The sequence below is a fragment of the Pecten maximus genome, chromosome 3 (genome assembly GCF_902652985.1).
Source record: "Pecten maximus chromosome 3, xPecMax1.1, whole genome shotgun sequence".
NCBI lineage: Eukaryota > Metazoa > Mollusca > Bivalvia > Pectinida > Pectinidae > Pecten > Pecten maximus.
Window position 1 is genome coordinate 201,428 of NC_047017.1, and position 23,772 is coordinate 225,199.

A 23,772-nucleotide genomic window follows, 5' to 3' on the forward strand; every position below is an offset into this window, starting at 1 on the left:
ATGGACATCCCCTATATATTCCTAGTTTTAGTGTCATCCACGTAATGGACATCTCCTGTATGTTCTGTATATTTTAGTGTCATCCACCTAATGGACATCCCTTATATATTTTCTTTGTATTTGGTGCCATCCACCTATTGGACATCCCCTATATATTCTTTGTTTTAAATGTCATCCACATAATGGATATCCCCTATATATTCTTTGTATTTGGTGCCATCCGCATATATAATGGACATCCCTTTTATTATCTTTGTAATTATGTCATTGGTGTGGGGGAAATGTGCACTTTTCTGTCGGACTTTTCCTTTTCTTATAAAATACTAAGTACTGTACGGTAATAGTCTAATAATACACTATATCAGGCCAATCTAATCGATAAATCATATATGAAAACTACGAGGTGTTGTTTCAACCGATGTCCATTAGGTGGATTGGATTTTTGGCCATCTCTCGCAGGATCGACGCGAGCAAGGCTGCACGCCACCAGACGTTCCAAGCATATCTAGGCTACTTATTGATATGCAGAAAACACTAACTGAGGGATCATCTGATGACAATTTCTCACCAGTAAAGGCTAAAGGTATTCCATTATCGTCCTTACGGCTATGTCTTACGATTGGCCCAAATGGTAACATTCCATCTACCCCTCAAAAATGCAATGGGTTAACTATATATCTATTTTCTTCGGGAACTCTTCGGGTTTTACCCACCTAATATACCCACATAAGAATGTAAACAAAAATTAGGTTCAACATGCAACTCCTCCTTTCTTATGATTCTGTCCATTGGGACGGTGTTAAGATAAATATATTAGATAAGATTGGATTTATTTTATTTCTATTTAACTGTCTGAAAGGGTTTTCTCTCGAGTGATATTACACAATGTAAAAGCGGTTAACGGGTAAAAGCCGAAAAGTGTCGAAAAGTACCGTAATAGCCGAAAAGGACTTGAAAAGTGTCGAAAAGGAGCACTAATCGTTGTGAAGTTGGTCTATATTTATGTTTAGTGACATATTCTACTATGTAACAAAAGAATTAGCACACAAATGTATCACGATCTTTACAAACCGTCTTCAAAATATGTCAAGTGACGGGCGCGTTGACGTAACGGAAAATGACGTCTGATCGGTCAGAAAAGGACTGATTTTCGAATATCAAGATTTAATTTAAACAATCAGTGATATTACGATATTTGTCTGTTTACTAGAGAAGCAAATTTTAGTAAAAAGCACAACTTGCATTGGTCCGTAGAACGTTTTTTTAGCTGTTTTTCGAGACAGCCCGGCGTGTTTAGGGTTGCTTTTCGTCTGACTTGAAGACAGATAAGAGCGTGTCTTTCATAACTCCTAAATAAATGCTAAATAAATCTGATTTATTTTATAAAATATCATTGTATACAAGCGTTAAACTTACCTTGCAAAACCAACAGTAATGTATTGCATATTTCTATTTGAATGTGCGAGTGTACTAATACGAAAGCAAATCCGGAATCCGGAAACAAATGGGAAGGTATGCAACACGACTAGTTACACTTCAGAAAATAGTTCTTTCGGTAGAACAATTTCTTTTTAATAATTAAATTAGAGCACACTGGGGTATTATCGACCGTTTAAGGGTAAATTCACTGCATCCGAGAGTTGCACTGTCACATACTGCTCAAACATCGATGATCCGATAGCCTCATTGACGAGCCATATTAATTGACCAACTGGATGCACAGACGTGTTATGACCTTGAGATAACCTTCGGTGTTATTCAATAATATACGCAGGGTATTATCGACCACTTCCGGGTATTATCGACCGTAAGAAAACTTTTTAAAGAATTGATAGTTTAATTTTTTTTTATCGACAATATTTTCATCCAAACTTGCTATAACACACTCCTCGGTCATATACGAATCTTCTTTTAAAATCATAGTTGTAACTACAGAAATGTATAAGGTATAGGGTGTCGAAAACAAACTATGGAAACAAATACAAAATGTAAGTTGTTTCAAGCTACATGTATATAGGCCTTACAGACAGAAGTTGCACCAGGACCTGCAGTATGCCTGAATATCAGCATCCCGATTCAGGTTTATGAGAGTTGCATCGTTGCTGTACGGAATCTACTACCATAAACTGATATTTATCATCAATCTGATACGTAACCAGGTGCTAATTATTTTCAACTGTTTTGTTGATATGTTAATATGTTACAGTGGGATTAAAGCTTGTATCTGATTCATTAGGGACTGTTCTGGTAAATAAATATTAACACAAGTGTATATAAAAAAGATATAATCTAATAAATAAATCCTTTTATTGTAAGTTTAAATCCATCAAATTGCCAATTTGATTTTGAATATACGGGTTATTTTGGTTACAATGCGCTGCATATCTTAATTCTAATTGATCAATTACAACAGAAAAAAAATGAAATACGTGCTGGTGAGTGTATTCGAACTCGTATTCAATTTCAGAACAAATTCGTGGAACTATCACTTTATTTTCTCTTTTTTAACCATGACACTATCGAACAAATAGTTTACTAATGAGTCAAATATTTATATAGCCTGTATAATGTCAAATCATACGTGCGGAACTCCCATTTATTTTTTTATTTAGTCAACGGTCGATAATACCCTGCGATTATAATTTCATCAGGGTATTATCGACCATCCCATTTTTCTTGTAGCTGACATGACTATCCCATTTTTCATAAAAAACATTAAAAATACTCATTCATATACAGTTCAAACAATAAAAACTGGCAGACTGTCTGCGTGTGCATGTTAAAAAAAACACTTTCATTTTCCCTTTCCAGTTAAATTATCCCGTAACGTTACGTTGTTTTGAAAGACCCGCGCTTGCCAGTTTCAACAATGTTATCCATTAGGAATTTAAAGGCTCTCAGAAATCTAAGGAAAACCTCAAGTTATTCCGAAGGGAGTATTCTAAGTGATAGAAGCGATTGAATGACAAGACAAAGCTTCTTACGACTTATATCAAGCTTTAATGAGACAAATGGTCGATAATACCCAGTGGTCGATAATACCCCAGTGTGCTCTATTAATATTTAATAAAACATTAATTTTGTGCTTTTTGCATTATTACATTTTTTTTAACATACAAATCTTTCATGTGGTGTGACAATTTTAAAGCATTAAATGATGTATAAGCAGGATCTGTTAGTGCCTCTTCTAATTGATCTGGATCAATATATACATAAATGATGGAAGTCTGATCCCAGATCCCTTTTTAATTTCCTCTACAGTGTATAATGTTGGAGAAGGTTGACACATAATTACAAAATCTATAAGAAACTACACATTTCACTGCAATATGATTAAATATAACAAGATAGAATTATTCTCCCATCTAAGATATGCCTGCATATTCTGAATTACTAGATAGCTTTTGAATAACATTGAAACATAATTTTGTATGATTGACCATGAAATAACAAATGTAACTCCTAATAATTTCTGTAAATTAATTGGTTATGGAAGTAGAAATTCTTATTATTTTTATATATATTAAACATGAAACATGTTGACAGTCATGACATATAAAATGAAGGGTCAGTGTATTATCTATTTTTTTTAAACAAATGTATTATTGCATTATTTATAATTTTGAGATACACTGTATTATTGGATGTGTGGACATGATATAAGTGTCATATTTATATATTTAGTCTGTGTATTCTGTGTGTACTAAGTTTTATTGTATGACATAATTGTGACAACTATTTACTGACTATGTCTTGGTTTTTCCTGTGGATTTTCTTGAAATGTACCAGTCATGTACACTTAATAGCTAGTAGACTAAATTTTTTTTTACATATTTTTCTCACAGCTTCAATTTCCATAAAATCTCTTGAAATCAGTATGAAAAAAGTGAGCAAATATATTATCAGAAAAACTAGGTATTAAAATTGTATTACTCTACCTTAACATAGAGACAAGAAATTATTACACAGTACTCTACTTGGTAATATTTGTAATACGAAAACCAAATTTCGAAAAAATAAATTCTTTGAAGTAATACTGTCTTGTATTTTAATTACACTAGTATATTGATAATATGTAAATGTTAATAGTGTCAGTGTCCAATTGAAAGAGTAAAATCAGGTACATAAAGATAAGTAATTTCATTTCAGTCACTTCATATTTCAATTTCAGTTTGTCTTAATTTACATATATATAATGAAGATAGTAGAATATTTAAAGTGTCACAAATATCTTTTATGACAAACATTAATTTAGAGGTCACAAATTACAAGATACATTTACTTAGATAAGAATATGCCAGCTGTTTTTTTTTCTAAATATTTTTCAATAGTTTACTTTATAAATAATCGATAAAAATAAAAGACATTTCAAGTTTGTTGTTTTTATTTTCTTTGTTATGGTATTTATTATGCTGATGTGTACGCCATCATGTGACATTAAAACAAGCATTTTTGAAGTTTGATTTGTATTCATATTTTATATTTTCACCAGATTCAATGATATAACTGCTATAGTTTATTAAAAGAATATGTTCAATAATCAAAAGATAAAATACCTTCAATAATCTTATTCAATTAATATTAAATCCAAACAACTAGGATCAATTGTCAATATGTCATTTAATTAGCAAGTACTTTGTACCCTAATTTACCTATCAGTACAAGTACCTGCTGTGTCAATATGCAATCAGCAGGTGTCTTGGCAGGTATAATGGGAGTCTGGACTGTACTAGCATCCTTTGATATTGAGGTCACATGACCTAGTATGTTCAGTCAACAGGGTATATAGAAATCAACTTGCCCCATAGCCTTCATATTACATTGAGAATTACATCATGGCGGAATTATATCCTTGTTCTACATGCAACAAACATTGCAAAAGATCAGCGATCGAATGTTCTTCATGTACCAACTGGGTTCACTTTGCGTGCGTCCCACTTGCTGATGAACTGATTGACCAATGGTCAGAACCAGGGAACAGTGACTTTGATTTCACATGCAAAGGATGCATCTTTCTTGGACCTTGTGGCAGGTTCAGCTTTAATATGCTACTAAACAGGTATGGTCACTTTTGTTGCAAATTAATTATAAAGATATTTTGTGAAAATATTCCTTCCAAATCCTAAAGTCTTAATTTTTTTTCATTCCATCAACCTGCAAAACAAGAATAACAAATAGGAGAGAATTTATCATATTTTACAAAATGTTTGAAACATTGAAAAAACACTTGTAAAAGTGTCACATAGACAAATTGATGTGTTCACTTATGTTCAACTAATTTTGAAAGTGTATTTACATCTAAATTTGAAAGTGATAGAGAATATTTACATCTAATTGAGATTAATCATACTATATGAAAACAACAAAAAGTTGTATAGGGTAAAAATGCAATTAGTATACATTCTGATAATATAAAGTTATTTTTCTGTTTACATTTGAAACACACCTGTTTATGATATAGTACAGATGATAAAGATAATACAGATCAACATATTTGATTACCAGCAACTTGACTATATACATGTAAATGCTTTCAGATATTGGACAAGTCTACATTCTCAAATCAAGCATCTGACTCATAAAACTATGTGGATTAATTGATATAAGATCAATGTTATATAAATTATTGTGCACAGTTACAGGAAATTTAGGAGGTATAACTGGCTCAGACTTTATATAAATTTAATCGCCATGATTAACAGTATTTTTGTTTGTTAATTATACATTAGCTAAATCTGATACCTATCAATAAGCACTCACCAAGAAGTCTTAATCACCCTCTACCCCCTGTAGTCTAACACAGTAAGGTAGACTGACTAGGTACCTGAACAGGTGTCAAGTAATTGCATATAATTAGTTTATCACACCTGGTCTAACAGATGAGATAGTGGGTGTCCCACTCTGGTATCAGGTAAATAACTGTTCACTTAATTACACTCTTCTTTTTTTTTGACTAATTAAGGTTATACTTAGTAATGGAATATCTGAATTAATTAAATCAATTCAATGTTCATTATGCATTTGATAAGAACATGCTATATAAATTGAACAAATTTGAGCAATTCATTTCATTAATTAAAACATAATCATTTTTCTCAATTGCACATATAGCTACCTTTAATATTGGACTGAATATAAATAAAGGAGTTTTCATTATTACTTTGAAATCCTTTTCTTTATCTTTTTTATCCTTTCTTCAAATAAAAAATCTTCTAATATAGTTTAAATAGATCCTTCTACATATAATTTTTCTTCTGTATTGCAATGCTATATACTCTTCTCTTTTACATCAATCAGATTTCTTGGAAAGGACCAGTATAGGCCTAGCCTGTTTTCTAATCCATTTATTTGACAGAGCTGGTTAATTGGTTAATCTTTCAAAGGTTGCAGTCAAGGCTAAAATTATGTTTCACCAGCGAAAAAGTTATTGAGATGTTATACATTATCTATAGATTTTATTACTTAGCCCACATGGTAAAAATATCTAATTTGAGCCCTGCTTGATAATAAAATAGTTATGAATGAAATTTTTCTTTTTAGAATTGATTTACATCTTATATTATTACTTGTATATATATTTTCATCAGTACTTTACCCGTAACTAAAAAAACTCTCTCTCTCTCTCTCTCTCTCTCTCTCTCACACACACACACACACACACGTTATATTAACACTTCAAATCAACTTCAATCTTAGTATTTGAAAATTCTTAAATCCATCATCCACCCATCTTTATGATGTTTATGTTATATATATTATATCATAAATTTCATATGCTTTATAGTTTCATAAAATTGGATTAACATTCCTATATTTGTATACCTATATATAGTTCTTATTTTTGGCTATTTTAAGGTTACAAAAGGCAGTTGATACCAACAAATTGGAATTGATGAGGAAGACAGCTCAGGGAATAAAGTTGACACTGGACACCTATATGGAATTACATTGCCAGCTATTGCAACCAGTTTCACAGGACAAAAAGACAGAGTTTCAACTTCAATTCTTCAAATGTGTCATCCTCTTACCCTTCAGACCCATCAGCCAATTTACACAGTGGGTGATGGTAATTGCCTATACAGAGCAGTGTCTAGGAGTCTGTACGGAAGTGAGGACCACCATATACAACTTCGTTTGTTGAGTGCCATGGAGATATTGTTGCACCCACAGCATTACGACATTAGCGCTGCTAATTTCATTGACTCTATACAGAGTGTATACATTGTTGCCTTGGACCAGTTTTCCTACATGGAAACTCTGACTTTGAGACCTACAACATACTTTTTTCAATTTTGGGAGCAAAGTTCTCTGAGCAGGAATCTTCTCGAATGACCATTGGATCAGACGATGAGACTGCAATGAGGAAGGCAATCCAGCGTCAGTTTCCCTCTGCTTGTAATACTGTCTGCACCAGACATCTCAAACCAATGTAAAGGAATACCTTTCAAAGTATGTACCTACAACCGCTGCAGAGAGAAAGGACATAATAGAGATTATCTTTGGTGTAAATGGTATAACAGCATCTGAGGACATGGATGTGTTACGGTACCGTGTAGACACAGCTTTGTCGCAGTGGACAGGCCTTCCCAGATTCAGTGAATACTTCCGGAAGCGATTAATTCCAATCCTTCAGGAGAATGTATGTGTGCCCCCAAGAGAAAATGATACTGGCGTCATATCATATTTGTATCCCTCATCAAAAAAAAGGTATCGATACTTTTTCTGGCCATCAAAAAAGTACATTATGGTGACTACCTCTTGACAAGCCACAAAATAAATTCTCGGGAAATGTATTTGTATCATCTGGTAATCCATTAATGATTTGTAGTTTATAGATAATCTGCATGTACATTCTCAATTACAAGTCTATAGCTAGATCTGCTGATGTTTTACATATGTACATGTATGTATATATAACACTCTGCAGCTATAACTGTAACAGGGTACATCTATGTATACATATTAATGTTATTAAAAACTTCATGTCTTTTACAATTTATATACTTATACTGAAAACAGATAAATTTAAAAGTAATCCATCCAAATTACAAACTAAAAGTTTATACATTATTACAATTATATGTAAATGGATAAATGATTTTACAATTCTGATCTTATGACATTACAGCTGTAAAAGTTATTACTTTTTTTAGTAATTAAGAATTAATGCTAATACCAATTTATCATTTTAGATTTGAATTCATTTAAAACAGCTAACTAGGGTATAGTCCAATAAACACATTAATTTTGTTCTTAATTCTAATATCATTATCTTAATCTATACATTCTGTGTTTGTCAATTAAACAGATTCAACCATTAGAAAAACAAAATATTTATTGCAGGTAAAATACCAACTATGGTAATTAATACTTGATAGAATGTCACAAACTACATCAATTTTAAAGCCACATACTCACAAAGAAACATATATCAATTTTTACATTTTGAGCTTTTTACAGTTTTCAGACTTGATATACATACCTAACATATTATTGTGAATCAGAAACTGAAAGAAAATGTGTATTTATGAAAGTATACGGGGCATTCCAAAAAATAAAAACTGTGGCTGCCGGACCAAGTTTCTCTGAAAATTAGTCCCACGATGCAACTGCGGGTTTTACAGTCCATACAAAATAGCTGAAAGCCGCAAGCGTGGAACCGCGAAAACGCAGACAGATTCTGCCAAAGAAGACACAAAAGTGTTTGGAATTGGCAAAACCCGAATATTCCCTTAGGAAAGGAAATGATTCATTGGAACTTAAAGAGAGAAGAAAAAGGAATAGACTTGAATTCCGATTTTCCCGGATGTCTGTTGGATTGCTGGTTAGCTTTTGAACATTGTCAGCTTTACCGATCTAAGATGTTATCTATGTTTTGTGTATGCATATTGCTACATTTAAAAATTAAGTATTTAAAAGTAAACTATGTTTGTTTATTTTGTTCAGTTACCGGGGTATTACGCAAATATTCTGTTGATATGTTTAAATGAAAGCATTATTAGGCAAACTTTACGTATGCTTGATATGTAAACAACGGCCATGTGTGTAGTTTATGTGCAGTGCATGTTGTTATAGCCTCATTCTCGGCTCCATGGAAATCTCGCGATTAATATAAATGTGGCAAGTTATTTTTATACACTGATGTCTCAAGGACTCCCCCTGTCAAGTGTCCAGGCCAGCGGTCATTTTAATGTTGGGAGAGCGTGAATGAGCATCTTGGATTGCCATTTATACACGTGTACAACTAGAATTTTAGGTTGTTCGCCAGTATGGGGCTTTAACACAATTTACTTATACACACAAAACAATAGGTATAATTTGTTTGTAATCTTTACAATATATCCTCTTCTCATAGTGAAATATCACCTTCATCTGTATATTACCTTATACATTAGGTAAGGGGACGTGATGTTGTTTTATAAGGACAGACTCGGAGGCAGACAGAAGATATTAGGGTTGCTGGAACTGCCAAAATGAATTCTGAAGAATTACTTTAACCTAGTTTTACTGCATATCATTCAATGCTTTTAATCCATAGACATGGATGCCGAAAGCTATCAGCAAATTATAGATTATTACCAAAGTGATCCAAAGAAAAGAAAGTGGCCTGAAGAAGTACTTGTAAGAAAGGGGGAGAGATTATAAAATATCAGGGGGGGATACAAATATATGATAGCCATCAAAAATATATCCAGAGGAAGACTTTGAATTTTTTTTACTTTTACTGGATATAAATTACTTCTTTTAAACAAAGCAATGCTTTTTAGGTCATAGGATGACCTATAGCCATCGTGTTCTGTCCATTGCTGTGCGTAAGACTTTTTAGCCCACCATCATCAGATGGTGGGCTATACAAATCGCCCTGCGTCCGTGGTCCGTGGTCCGTCCGTCCGTCCGTCCCTCCGTCCGTCCCTCCGTCCGTCCGTCCGTCCCTCCGTCCGTCTGTCCCTCCGTCCGTCCGTAAAAAATTCTTGTTATCGCTAATCCTCAGAAAGTACTGAAGGGATCTTTCTCAAATTTCATCTGTAGATTCCCCTTGGTGCCTAGTTATGCATATTGCATTTTGAGACCAATCGGAAAACAACATGGCCGACAGGCAGCCATCTTGGATTTTGACAATTGAAGTTTGTTATCGCTATTTCTGAGAAAGTACTGAAGGGATCTTTCTCAAATTTCATATGTAGGTTTCCCTTGGTGCCTAGTTATGCATATTGCATTTTGAGACCTATCGGAAAACAACATGGCCGACAGGCAGCCATCTTGGATTTTGACAATTGAAGTTTGTTATCGATATTTCTGAGGAAGTACTGAAGGGATCTTTCTCAAATTCCATATGTAGATTCCCCTTGGTGCCTAGTTATGCATATTGCATTTTGAGATCAATCGGAAAACAACATGGCCGACAGGCAGCCATCTTAGATTTTGACAATTGAAGTTTGTTATCGCTATTTCTGAGAAAGTACTGAAGGGATCTTTCTCAAATTTCATATGTAGGTTTCCCTTGGTGCCTAGTTATGCATATTGCATTTTGAGACCAATCGGAAAACAACATGGCCGATAGGCAGCCATCTTGGATTTTGACAATTGAAGTTTGTTATCGCTATTTCTAAGAAAGAACTGAAGGGATCTTTCTCAAATTTCATATGTAGGTTTCCCTTGGTGCTTAGTTATGCATATTGCATTTTGAGACCAATCGGAAAACAACATGGCCGACAGGTAGCCATCTTGGATTTTGTCAATTGAAGTTTGTTATCGCTATTTCTGAGAAAGAACTGAAGGGATCTTTCACAAATTTCATATGTAGGTTTCCCTTGGTGCCTAGTTATGCATATTGCATTTTGAGACCAATCTGAAAACAACATGGCCGACAGGCAGCCATTTTGGATTTTGACAATTGAAGTTTGTTATCGCTATTTCTCTGAAAGTACTGAAGTGATCTTTCTCAAATTTCATATGTAGGTTCCCCTTGGTGCCTTGTTATGCATATTGCATTTTGAGACCAATCGGAAAACAACATGGCCGACAGGCAGCCATCTTAGATTTTGACAATTGAAGTTTGTTATCGCTATTTCTCAGAAAGTACTGAAGGGATCTTTATCAAATTTCATATGTAGGTTCCCCTTGGTGCCTTGTTATGCATATTGCATTTAGCGACCAATCGGAAAACAACATGGCCGACAGGCAGCCATCTTGAATTTTGACAATTGAAGTTAGTTATCGCTATTTCTCAGAAAGTACTGAAGGGATCTTTCTCAAATTTCATTTGTAGGTCCCCCTTGGTGCCTAGTTAGGCCTAAAAAAAAGTTGTGTGTTTCCGGTTTCCCGACCGACCCCAATAAATCAACGCCGACCTAAAAGTTTTTAGACATTCTTCAGAAATTTTCTCGGTTTTCCGTGACCCGATGAACGTTTAAGATTTTATTCGAGTCACCGAGCATTATCGTCAAAACGTTTGCCTACACTACGAGATCGCCCAAGCGTTAGTAGAAAGACCCAGAATTTGGGGTTTCCCATATGATGCAACATGGTGACCGCTAACTGTAAGGCATCAACTGTGATCGCAATAACAAAAAATAAATGCTGTCATTCTTCAGAAAAAGCATTGATGGCAGTCATTCCTAACGACATGCTTATTGAGGACGTCTTCCGCCGCTACCATGAGGGAGCGGGGAAGGCAGTGAGATGCATAGCGAAAGGAAAAACGTCCTTAGAAAAGTCAGATAAGTTTGAACTGAGCGCAGGTCTCACAATATCTGACGTTATAGGATTCGGAGTAAGATGTATTGAATTTACGTGTGATGAACAGGAAACCATTGAAATAACTGTTTTTAGTTTGTTTTTTTTAGCAGAATATTCAAAACGACTATAAAGACAATAGTGGTTCAAAACTGTTTATTGGAAAACAACCATTTTCTGTTTTAATATAAAATAGCAAAATCATTGACATCAACATATTTTGTACTCTGGCAAGCTACTCTCCTCAGTGGAACATTAAATCTGTGTGTAATTGCAAGTGTTCAGATGGTAAAAGTCTACAGTTAATCATATTAAATAGCCCTACAACTTAAACATCTTCTACTCCAGTATTAAAAGTATAATGTAATTCAAAGCATAAAATCTGCTTAAAAATATTTAATGAAAAAAAACTTTTTCCTACCTACCGACCCTTACTTTTTGAGGAGCTGAAACCAGAAACACACAACTTTTTTTTTTAGGCCTTATGTCTGCACATAATTTTTTTTTACTTAAGTGAAATACTTTTTGTCTAAAGGGAAGTTACATTTATTCGCATTATGTTTTATTTCACTTAAGTGAAAAAGAATTTCACTTAAGTGAAATCTTTTTTACCTTAAGGTGCATAAATTATTTGCATTATGATTTTTCACTTAAGTGAAATTCTTTTTTCACTTGAGTGAAAAAAATATCCCCTTAAGAGGAAATGGGATTAAATGTTAAAACGACTTGCCATAAGTGCATGAATTCTTGCGAACTACGAAATAGCAATATGTGTTCCTTTTACAGTTGCCGTATAATAGATATTGTACGTCAAGTTGATAAAAGCAAGACCAGTCTATACTGTGCTTAAAATCCTTTAGTACTGTAGCATTTAGGTCATAAAGAAAAGCAATGTACCGTTATAAAAACAGAGCTACATTGCAACACAGGTAAATACCCGGGGCTATGACCGGGCAGCGGTCACTATAACTACGCACAGTGTCAAGCGATAGTCTGTACAGCTGTCGACACGGGTGACTTACCCCGTACAGCTGTCGACACGGGTGACTTACCCCGCCATTTTCCCCTCCACGTGGTGAAAAAAACCGGATTATTGCGGGAAATTTACTAATGAAAAGTACGTTCCGTTCCCAAAATGGAGTTTTCCGGACTATCGGCGTCCGGATTATCGCGGGTCCACTGTATATACTACTCCTACTAGAATGTCAACGTTGTATTACTACTATCGTCCCAAGTAGTGTACAGGTAAAAATAAGTGTTTCTTATGAGACTAGAGGAGTTGCTTCCCTTTCTTGACACCAGGGCCCAGTTGTTCAAAAGGTGATTAGGCCAATCACATTTTAACAACATTTTTTAAATCCTGATATAATAATTTCTGGTAGAACTAGCTTGACAAAACTTTATGAAATTCAGTAACTCTTAATTATCTTCCAACTGGCATAATTTAAAGATGCTATACTCACAGGTTTTGCAACAAATGAGAAATAAAATTTTCACTAATCAAGTGATTAGCTAATCACCTTTTGAACAACTGGGCCCAGTTAGCAATTATATTGGCTAGTGGAGTTCCAAATGGATTCACACCCCATTATACCATACATATTGACTACGGTTTTATTTACTGATTTCAATTTTGACGCTCGTAAGATATATCAATCCTTTCAAGACAGGCTCAACAAATATGCACAGTAACAACAACAAAAATCAGTTTGTATGATGCCTGCTTTTCAATTGTAGGTTCCCCAGCATCTATTCAGAAATCTGCAAACTTAACAGGGAGTCACAGAAAAGTGAAAGACACCACAGCTGACCTTCATAATCTGTGTCAGAAATGGTTGAAGTTCAATAGTGAGGGAACAGACATCATCAACAAGATAGCAAACGTCAAACTAAAGGCTATGTCAGTTACATTATTATAGTGTTTATGTTGTGCAATTCAGTGAGATAAATACAGTATCGAGTTTAGTATGATACTTTTGTTAAATATGTAATTAAAGAACATTTTCTGGAAACAAACACGCATAAATATCATACTACTGTATTCAAATTGAAACCCTTAAGCTTGTAGATTTTAACGTTTTTGTAAAATATATCTAACTTTCCTTTAACTTTCTTCTTTTAAGGGAGACAACTCTGTAAGTGATTTGTATTTTCCAATGAAGATGAGAAGCAATGCAATCTATGATTATGAACTATCTGCACATATAATTGAAAGAAAAATTATTATGTTTTTTTACTAGATTTAAAGAAGACTCTAAGAGAAACAAGGATGAGGTTTTGTTAACAAAAACAGAAATACCAGAAGAGCTAGAAGACTATTGTAAGAAAGTGTTTGGGATTATTGGAAATATGGTAAATAACAAAGTAATTTTAACACATTTTGCATTATTATCAAGAAAATAATGTAAATTATGATATAATGATATCTGATGCTGTTTCAGATTAAGATTTCATCATTTATATTCTAAATACTGAGATTTATATCATTTCCATTCTCTAGGAATCAAATTTACTGTCTTAATGTTGAACATCCTGTTAACAGTTAAGATCCTGTGCTTTGAGAGAGCTGCATGTGGTGTGTATCTGTGTGTGTTCTGGGAGACACTGCTCTAATGATTGTTCTAAAGGGGATTTCTCCAAACTGTGTTGGTAGGAACCAAGTAGAATCTTATCAAAGTGATATGTTACATTATATTAAAGAAAGATATCTTGAATATCATTTTGAAAACTTGAGAACTCCTCAACATGACCCTTTTTCTGCCTCAATTTCAATGAAAGTTTTCGATTTTAAGGGTGCAGATTTTATCTATTCATTTCAAATTAGACCAACAAACAGCCTTAGTAGATTTGCTTTACATATTCATACTATGTGTTGTTATGTATGCATGTATTTTTTCTATTTTGTTTGAAGAGAAAACTTGTTGATAAAATGGAAGTGATGTTGGAGGTTTTCAATGGTGTTGCTGACTTAGAGCGTCACAAGGCTCAGTGTACTTCCACAGAGTGTGGTCCTGTCCTTTTCCAAACGTGGAAAGTCGAGGGATTTGGTAAACATGGATTGTATTTCAATGTTCAATCAATGCAAACAAAATTACCTGTATAGAAATAATCTGTCGTCCAAAACTGTTATAACCCAAATTTTGAACTTGGCATATGTTTCATTATATTTCTATAAAAAAACAAAAATGCTGATTCAATGTACAATGTATTATATATTTCAAGAATGGTTTAGTGTTTTTTTTTTTTTTATGTTAGTGTGACCATTTATTTTAGATAAGATAAAAAGTAATTGAGTGCTAAATATCTGTTTATAGAATCCCCGATTAAATGTGGTATTTCCTTCTATTGACAGAGGAAGCCACCATGGGGATGCTGGAATGCTACAGAAAGGAAGTTAAATTAAAGGAGCTGCTGTCTGAGAATGTCTGCCATGTGAAGGATAGAGACACAATGATGTTTTATACTGCAGCCTGGGTACATCAGCCCTACATAGACAGTTCGTGTATTTTACTACTCGAGAGTATGTTGACAGAGACTGGACACAGATAACATTTCTCAACTTTGTATTAGTTGTCTCCTTTATGAAGAGTATCTCATCTGCATCGTCGTTAGAATTTTTTTTTCAAAAATCTTGAAAAAAGAAAATTTTCTAAAAATAGATGAACTGGAACACTTAGCCAGCTTTTTAATTAGGCATATTTTGTATTAACATGGCCTGGCAAAAAGTTAGCCCCTAAAATCTTCTACATATAATATAATTGCATGAACCCTGTAGATTCAACAGTATTCGAGTTATGGATATTTTAAACTTTAAAATTTTAAATATGAAGAACAAAACGATGATGGTATACTTGAGGATGAGAAATGTTCACATGAAGATGTTGTTCATTTAAAGAATGGAATAAAGATTCGAAAACGAAAGAACAAAAGGGATATCCAATATGTTGGCTACAGCAATAAAACCAACTCGGAACAGTACCATGGATAAAAATTCTACTGTTCCTTCCATGGCGAAATGAAAGCATGGACATTATTAATGGATATGACACATTTGAGCAGCATTCTATAAGTAAAGCAAACATTATCCATGCTGTACAAACTAGGTAAAGTAGCCCCAAACACTGAACAAACAGAAGCAGAGGATGCACTTGCAGACCCAAAGCCTTCAGAACAGTTTGTACATTTGGACCCAGACACGAATTATCATAAAGACTATGATATTGGTCGAAATATTGGATTACCTTAAAAAAATCAGTAGTACAAACTAGTCAAGTAAGGATGTCAGAAGAAAAATGTCAAGAACTTTTACAGTCTTTAAATTATAAACTAAATTATAAGAGAATTTCACAATCATGTCAGTCACTGGATCTAGTACAAAGATGAATCATTGTATGCATTTTTAACTGGAGTTGAAGTAGCCGGAAAATCGGTTGTTATTGAACCCATTTATCAGACTCTACATAGAATTCTTTGTTCTGAAGAAGGTGATAACCCTGATGATATCAGCATTTTATTGTGATCATATACAGGAAAAGCAGCTTATAACATCAATGGAATGACAATAGCATCAGCTTTTCACAAAAAAATGAACCAGACACAGCAAAACATGTACGCTGATGAGCTAAACACCTACCGAACAATGTACAGAAATCATTCTATCACTGAACAAGAGGCCCATGGGGCATGTATCGCTCACCTGGTTGGATTTGACCAAATATCAAAATAATGTTCATGTTCAATTTGTTAATACATATACAAAAATGTACTCTCTGAAAGACCATATGAATTATTTTTACACCATAATGGTGTTTAAAGAAACTAAGTCCCTTAGGGTGGGGAAAACACTTTGGCCTATTTTTACATAAGAATTGTGTTTATCCCTTAATGCCCAGTGATACTAAACATAGTTATGGGATTGAGGGTCACAGTAACCATTTATGCAAAATCTATTCCCCCATCATCACGGATGTTTCTGACCAAATTGGGTTCAAATCCATTTAAAACTCAAATCTCTATTTCCCCTATTTGGCCCCTCCCTTCAGGCCCCTTGGGGGTCAGAGTCAATATTTATATAAACTCTCTTTCCCCCTTCCCCTAAGGATATTCCAGACCAAATTTGGTTCAAATCCATTCATAACTTTATGAAAAATAGTGATTTAAAGGATAAACCCCTATTTCCCTATTTGGCCCCGCCCCTGAGGGTACAGAGTAAAAATTTATCCAAACTCGGTTCCCCTTCTCCCAAGGATGTTCTTGACCAAATTTGGTTAAAATCCATTTAAAACTTTATGGCAAATAGCAATTTAAAGACTAATCTCTATTTCCCCTATTTGGCCCCGCCCCTCAGGCCCCTCAATATTTATACAAACTCTTTCCCCCCTTCCTCTCTGGATGTTCCTGACCAAATTTAGTTAAAATCCATTCGTAACTTTATAATTAATAGCGATTTAAAGGATTAACCCCTATTTTCCCTATCAGACCCCACTCCTCAGTCCCCTGGCGATTCAGAGTAAAAATTTATACCAACTCGGTTCCCCTTCTCCAATGAATATTCCTGACCATATTTGGTTAAAATCCATTTAAAACTTTATGACTAGTAGCAATCAAAAGACTAATCTCTATTTCCCCTACTTGGCCCCGCCCCTTAGGCCCCTAGGGGTACAGAGTAAAAATTCATATAAACTCTGTTCCCCCTCCCCTCAAGGATGTTCCTGACCAAATTTGGTGAAAAGCTATTCAATACTTTAGGACTAGTAGCGATTTAAAGAAGTAACCCTATTTCCCCTATTTGGCCCCGCCCCTCAGGCCCCTGGGGGTTCAAAGTAAAAATTTATACAAACTATGTTCCCCTTCTGCCAAGAATGTTCCTGACCAAATTTAGTTCAAATTCATTCATAACTTTATGACTAGTATCGATTTAAAGGAGTAACCCTATTTCCCCTATTTGGCCCCGCCCCTCAGGCCCCTGGGGGTTCAGAGTAAAAATGTATACAAACTCGGTTCCCCTTCTGCCAAGGATGTTCCTGACCAAATTTGGTTCGAATTCATTCATAACTTTATGACAAGTATCGATTTAAAGGATTAACTCTATTTCCCCTATTTGGCCCTGCCCCTCAGGCCCCTGGGGGTTCAGAGTAAAAATGTATACAAACTCTGTTCCCCTTCCCCCAAGGATGTTCCTGACCAAATTTTGTGAAAATCCATTCAATACTTTAGGACTAGTAGCAATTTAAAGAAAAAGTTGACGGACGACGGACGCTGCACCCTTCGGGCCAGGTGAGCTAAAAACCTGCACATCATTGATTTAAATGAAGACAGTCTCTCAAAAGACAGATGTTGATTCAGAGATGCAAAGATAAGGAGATAATGGACTAAAGCTATGTTTTATGATAATAGACTAAAGCTATGTTTTATGATAATAGACTAAAGCTATGTTTTATGATAATAGACTAAAGCTATGTTTTATGATAATAGACTAAAGCTATGTTTTACTCCACTGTTCATATGACATGTCAAATTCTTTTTAACAGTGCCTGATCTTTGCACAAACACTTTTTTGACATACAATCAGATCCGAATGTTCATGCAGCTGATGTTGTTGCCATAGCTGAATCCTGGCTTTGTGATAGTGACATGAATGATACATTTCAGTTAGGTTTCAATATGTTAAGAAATGATGTGCAGAACTCGCAGACAAGACCACATCATGGACTTCTTAAAAATGTGAAATCTTTTATACATGTTAGTCAATATAAAATGTTTTCCACAAAAGACATTGAATTTGCATTCCTTTCATTTAACATGAGCCAATCACAAATGCGATGCGTTGTAGTGTATACAAAACCTACTTGTCCCTTTTCACATTTTATACCATAATGGAGGACTACTTGATAGCACTTGTAAATGTAAATGAAAAACTTGTTATAATGGGAGATTTTAATGTAGATCTAAGGAAAACTCGGCAAAATACTTTTGTAAGGTTTATGGAATCAACATTTCAATGTACACAATGCATTAATCAATCAACAACTAAAAGGAAAACGCAGTTAGACTTAATATTTACAAAATTCACAGAGAAAAAAATTTTGATCTGAAAGCTTATTGGTCTGATCATAACATGATATATTGTGCTGTAAATTTTTAAAACCCGCTTGGAACATTTGGTGATTGAACTCGCATGCTTCTCAATACTGAGATGTATGGCAATTATATCACCTTGGCTGTTTGTACTTCGGTTTTCACCATTCTTTATCAGGTACATATGATTCCTATGTAGTTTCCCCACTATATTTGAGTCATGTGAAAATGATTTCCAATATACAGTATTCGGCCCAATAAGCACCATAGTGTGCTGAAAAATTAGGATATCTGGAGTGTCAGTTTCGTTGAACAGTACATGTACTAGAAGCAGCTGTACATTTAGGTCTTTCCTTGAGTATAGCTAGTAGACAGTTTCAAAAACTATACATGTTTCCTTACATATGATTCCTTAAATAGAAAGGACGTGTTTTCATGATGTCTTGAGAACTTATAGAAGAAAGAAAGGGAGGGGAACATTTATAGGGACATAGCTGCTTATTGGGTTGAATACAGTATTCCAGTATTCAATTTATTTTACACAAAACGCATGTGAATTTAAAATTGTACATCTGTGAGGCCGACTCCCAGGGGCCCAAGGCGTGGGGCAAAAAGGGGTCAATTTGGCAAAAGTGATATAAACGACTTCTTCTGGAACTAAGTACTGGATATCACTCATTTGACTGGTAGCATCCTTATGGGATAGGGATTCAAAATAGTACAAATGGTGGGGACTGATCTCTGGAGCCTTGAGGTGCCAAAAAGAGTCAAGTTGGCTTAATTGATATAGATGGCCTCTTCTCTGAAACTAAGTAATGGATATCTCGCATATTTGACTGGTAGCATCCTTATGGAGTATGGATACAAAATTGTACAAATGATTTGGCTGACCCTCTGGGAGCCAGCTGTCTAAAAGGGGTCAATTTGGCTAAGGATACATAAGCGACTTTTCTAAAACTAGGTTATGTTCATCGCTCATATTTGATTGGTAGCATCCTTATGGGTAGGGATTCAAAACTTTAAAAATGGTGGGGCTATATGGCAATTGATATTAATGACTTCTTCTCTGGAACTAAGCGATGTATGACATTGATATTTCAGTGGTAACATCCCAGGAGGCTGAGGTTCAAATTTATACAAATAATGCCCTCTGGGCCTCTTGTTATTGGGTTGTGATTAAAAATTGCCTGACCTCTTGAATTGCTGGACAAATTTACTTCATTCAGGGAGGTGGGGGTACCTATATGTTAGCCCCTACCAAGTTTGCTTTTATCTTTTGAAATATCTGTGGGCAGTATAGAACAATGAAAGTGTTACAAATGTGCCCTGCTTCAATAGCTAAAATAGTTATGCAATGCACAATCTATCCCCACCAAATATTAGGCAAAACTCAATCCATACCTCCATTCATCTTATACATAGCAATGTGTACACGGACATAAAACTCACAAAAATAGTAAAACCCCAAATTCCTTATTTTGTGCATATCCTACTCCCATGGTCTTCCTTTCTACCAACTTTCATGGAAATCCGTCTCAAAGAGGTAAAGAGACAACCTGTTTATGGCAGCAGTAAGAATATTTTAGCTTAATCATTACACTTGCTGATCAGACTTCACAAATGACAACTAAAACATAAGTATATGAAGATCTTTTAATTGTAAGCAAGAAGAATGGACATAAATTATATAAAGAAACAGCAACTATTTTAGACCAAACAAACATAAATATATGAAGATCTTTTAATTGTAAGCAAAAAGAATGGACATAAACTATATAAAGAAACAGCAACTATTTTTGACCAAACAAAACTTTCTACTGGTTGTTCTAAGCTTAAGCAAAACTGTATCACAAAATCTTGTCAAAATCATTAGCATTAGATCACAAACTCAGGAACATTTCATGGTCAGATTACAATATTTTTAGAGCATACTTTTTTATGAAGTCAATTGATCTGAATTGTCAAGTACCTTTGAAGAGTCCTAAATTATCTCCCTTAGATTAATACATTCAGTAGATGACGTAGTAAACAAAATAAAGACATTTCATCTTTTATATTTTTTCAAAAGCTGACTTTTAAAATGCACCTTAAACATGTTCTGTAAACTAGTCTACATATATCAATAAACAGTGGGATACATATAATATTTTTAAAAATATCTCGATAAAAAAAGATAGTATCTATATAAAAAACCAGACCAAATTTCAAGCAAAGAAGTCTATATATTGAAACAGATATTCCATACTTATTGAATATTTGGATACATTTTTTTAACCAACAAAAAATATAGCTACTGATATAACAAAGATTTCAAAAGGCACATATTCTCAAGAAATACTGGCAAGTTTCATTTAATGTTAGCATTAATAATAATCTCCTGATGCAAAACCTAAACTACAAATTATGATCAGGTTCTCAGCATTTGTTGATCAACATAACACACAAACAAGTTTTAAACTGTGATTAATTTTTAAAAACTGGTAAAGGCAAGTAAACGCAAACAAACAAAAATGAGCACAAAACTCAAAACAAAAAACACAAAACGAAACAGAATGAAAGTAATGCAAATGCAGAATAAACACGATTGAGGAAATGTTAAACGTTTTAGGATCTGTACCTTGTCTATACTACCTTGTATGAACTCTAAATGCTGGTTTACTTGCAGATGTAGTAGTTTCCTTCTGATTTTACAAATTATCACTTAAATATTTTTTGTAAGGAATTTGATTTTTTGACATAAATCGATATCTATTACAAAAAAATAAATCCATATTTGACTTTAAAACATCAAACTCACAACTATTGTATATTTTACAACTATTGTATATTTTATGTTTGAAATTCCTAACTTGTTGAAAATTTGAAGAACTTTAAGCACCAAAACCGGAGTTTCTTTTGTTAAGACATGTCTGCTGGTTGCACATTCTAGTAAAAGGATGCACAATGGAAGATTTGAAGAATTACATAGTATATGGTTAATATTTTTCTGAATAATCAAAATACATGAATACCAATAGTATGCTAGAATCACTTAAAAAGTTGTCACATATCACAAAATCAGATGAATCTAAAACAACAGATCAACACTATTTCAAATTTACTCATAAAAATAACACAAAGCACAGGTAAAATATTTCAAATGTACATGTGTAAACCGAACCTGTGTAATCTAAACACCCACTCATACTGAACATGTAAACATCAACAAGTCTATGGTTGTAATGTTTTAAACAAGAGGCCCAAGGGTGTTAACTGTTATCTGTCTCTAAATACCCTTGTACTATTGTAGTACATGTATACATACTCAGTAGCAAGCTTTAAGTATAGTGGCACTGTTGGCCATGGCGGCCATTGTGGATTTTGGACCAACCAGAAAATAAACAATACTTGGTAGGGACGATCTCACGATCATCTCAGGTAAGTTAGAGCTGAATCCCACTGTTGGAACTTGAGAAGAAGTTTGAAATAGGTGTTGTTCAGGAAAACCATGATTGCGCAATCATGTTACAAAATGGCCACATGCATGGCTGCCATGTCAAAGTTTTTATGAGGCCGAAAAAATAACAGCACTTTGCTGGCTCCCCTTCCTTAATATCCTCACCAATTTCCAGTTCAATGGCACCAGTGGAACTGGAGAAGAAGTTTGAAATATATTTTCAAGATGGCCTCCATGGTGGCCATCTTGGATTTCAGACCGACCCGAAAAATATCAACACTTGGTCAGGACCATTTCAGGATCATTCCAGGCAAGTTTCAGCTAAATCCCACGACGGACAAAGCACGATGACTATAGGTCATCCTAACCCTTCGGGTCAAATGACCTAAAAATCCATTTATATAAAAAGCAAATCATATAAAAAAGGAGATTGGACATCAACATTAAAAATGATACAAAGAATTTTTTCTTTAAAATTGTGAAATGGGTTTAAAATCATGTATCAAAAAGCAAGACAGCAAATATTATATATCATTATAACAGGACCATGGTAATAGAAAAGAGAAAAGAACAAGAGGCCCAGACGGCCTGCATCGCTCACCTGGATATTATGGCAAAATACTGTAATACAAGTTATATTTCAAATATTTTTTGAACTGCCTCTCCAAACAATGGTTCAAACTACAGGTGGATTAAATCCTGTCAAATGAAAAAGAAAATATTTTTTTGATGCTATATTTCCGCTTTCTCTCGCCCCAATGGTGTCGCATCCTTCATTTATACAACATTGCCAAATATTTCTCCAGAAGTTTCATCAAAATCCATTTAGTTGTTCAGGACTAGTAGCGGTCAAAAAGATTTATCCTTCAGGCAAGGCGAGGTAAAAAAAAAATAATAATAATATATTTCAAAGGGCAACAACTCTGTATGTTACTATCAAATAATTATCATTTCAAAGTATTTGAGATCTTGTCGATATACAAAGTTTCATCGAACTTGCTTGATATTTACTCCTGTAATCATGTTCACAAGTACAATAACAATACTATTTATTACAAAGGGCAATAACTCTGTAAGTTACTGTTGAATAATTCCCATTTTCAAACTTGTCCGAAATCTTGTTGATATCTGACTGCATACAAAGTTTCATCACTCGTGTGGCTAATATTTTGATACTTTTCACTCGTGCTGCGCACTCGTGAAAAATATCAAAATATTAGCCCCACTCGTGAAATATATTTGGTATCACTGAAGACACTGTTAGATATCCTCTATTTATGTCAATAAATTTTCTAGTCCTTCATTCCAGCATACTATTGGCTTAATATCAGGTCTTGGTGACACTATCGCATAATCATTGTTTAAAGATTTAAGCCTATTTCACCCTGTGACCTTGAATGAAGTTCAAGGTCATTCATTTGAACAAACTTGGTAGCCTTTCACCCCAGCATGCTACAGGCCCAATATCAAGTCTCTGGGCCTCTTGGTTCTTGAGAAGAAGTTGTTTGAAGATTATAGCCTAT

At 34.3% G+C, this 23,772-nt stretch overlaps 1 protein-coding gene across 1 annotated transcript; it reads left to right on the forward strand.

Moving 5' to 3' along the window:
- Positions 1-432: 432 nt before the first annotated feature.
- Positions 433-15,336, forward strand: LOC117322871 (cyclin-dependent kinase 2-interacting protein-like). Its single transcript, XM_033877804.1, has 5 exons — positions 433-583; positions 13,474-13,636; positions 13,977-14,088; positions 14,648-14,783; positions 15,089-15,336. The coding sequence occupies exons 1-5, from the start codon at positions 523-525 to the stop codon at positions 15,283-15,285; spliced, it is 669 nt and encodes a 222-aa protein (XP_033733695.1). The 5' UTR covers positions 433-522; the 3' UTR covers positions 15,286-15,336.
- Positions 15,337-23,772: the final 8,436 nt, after the last annotated feature.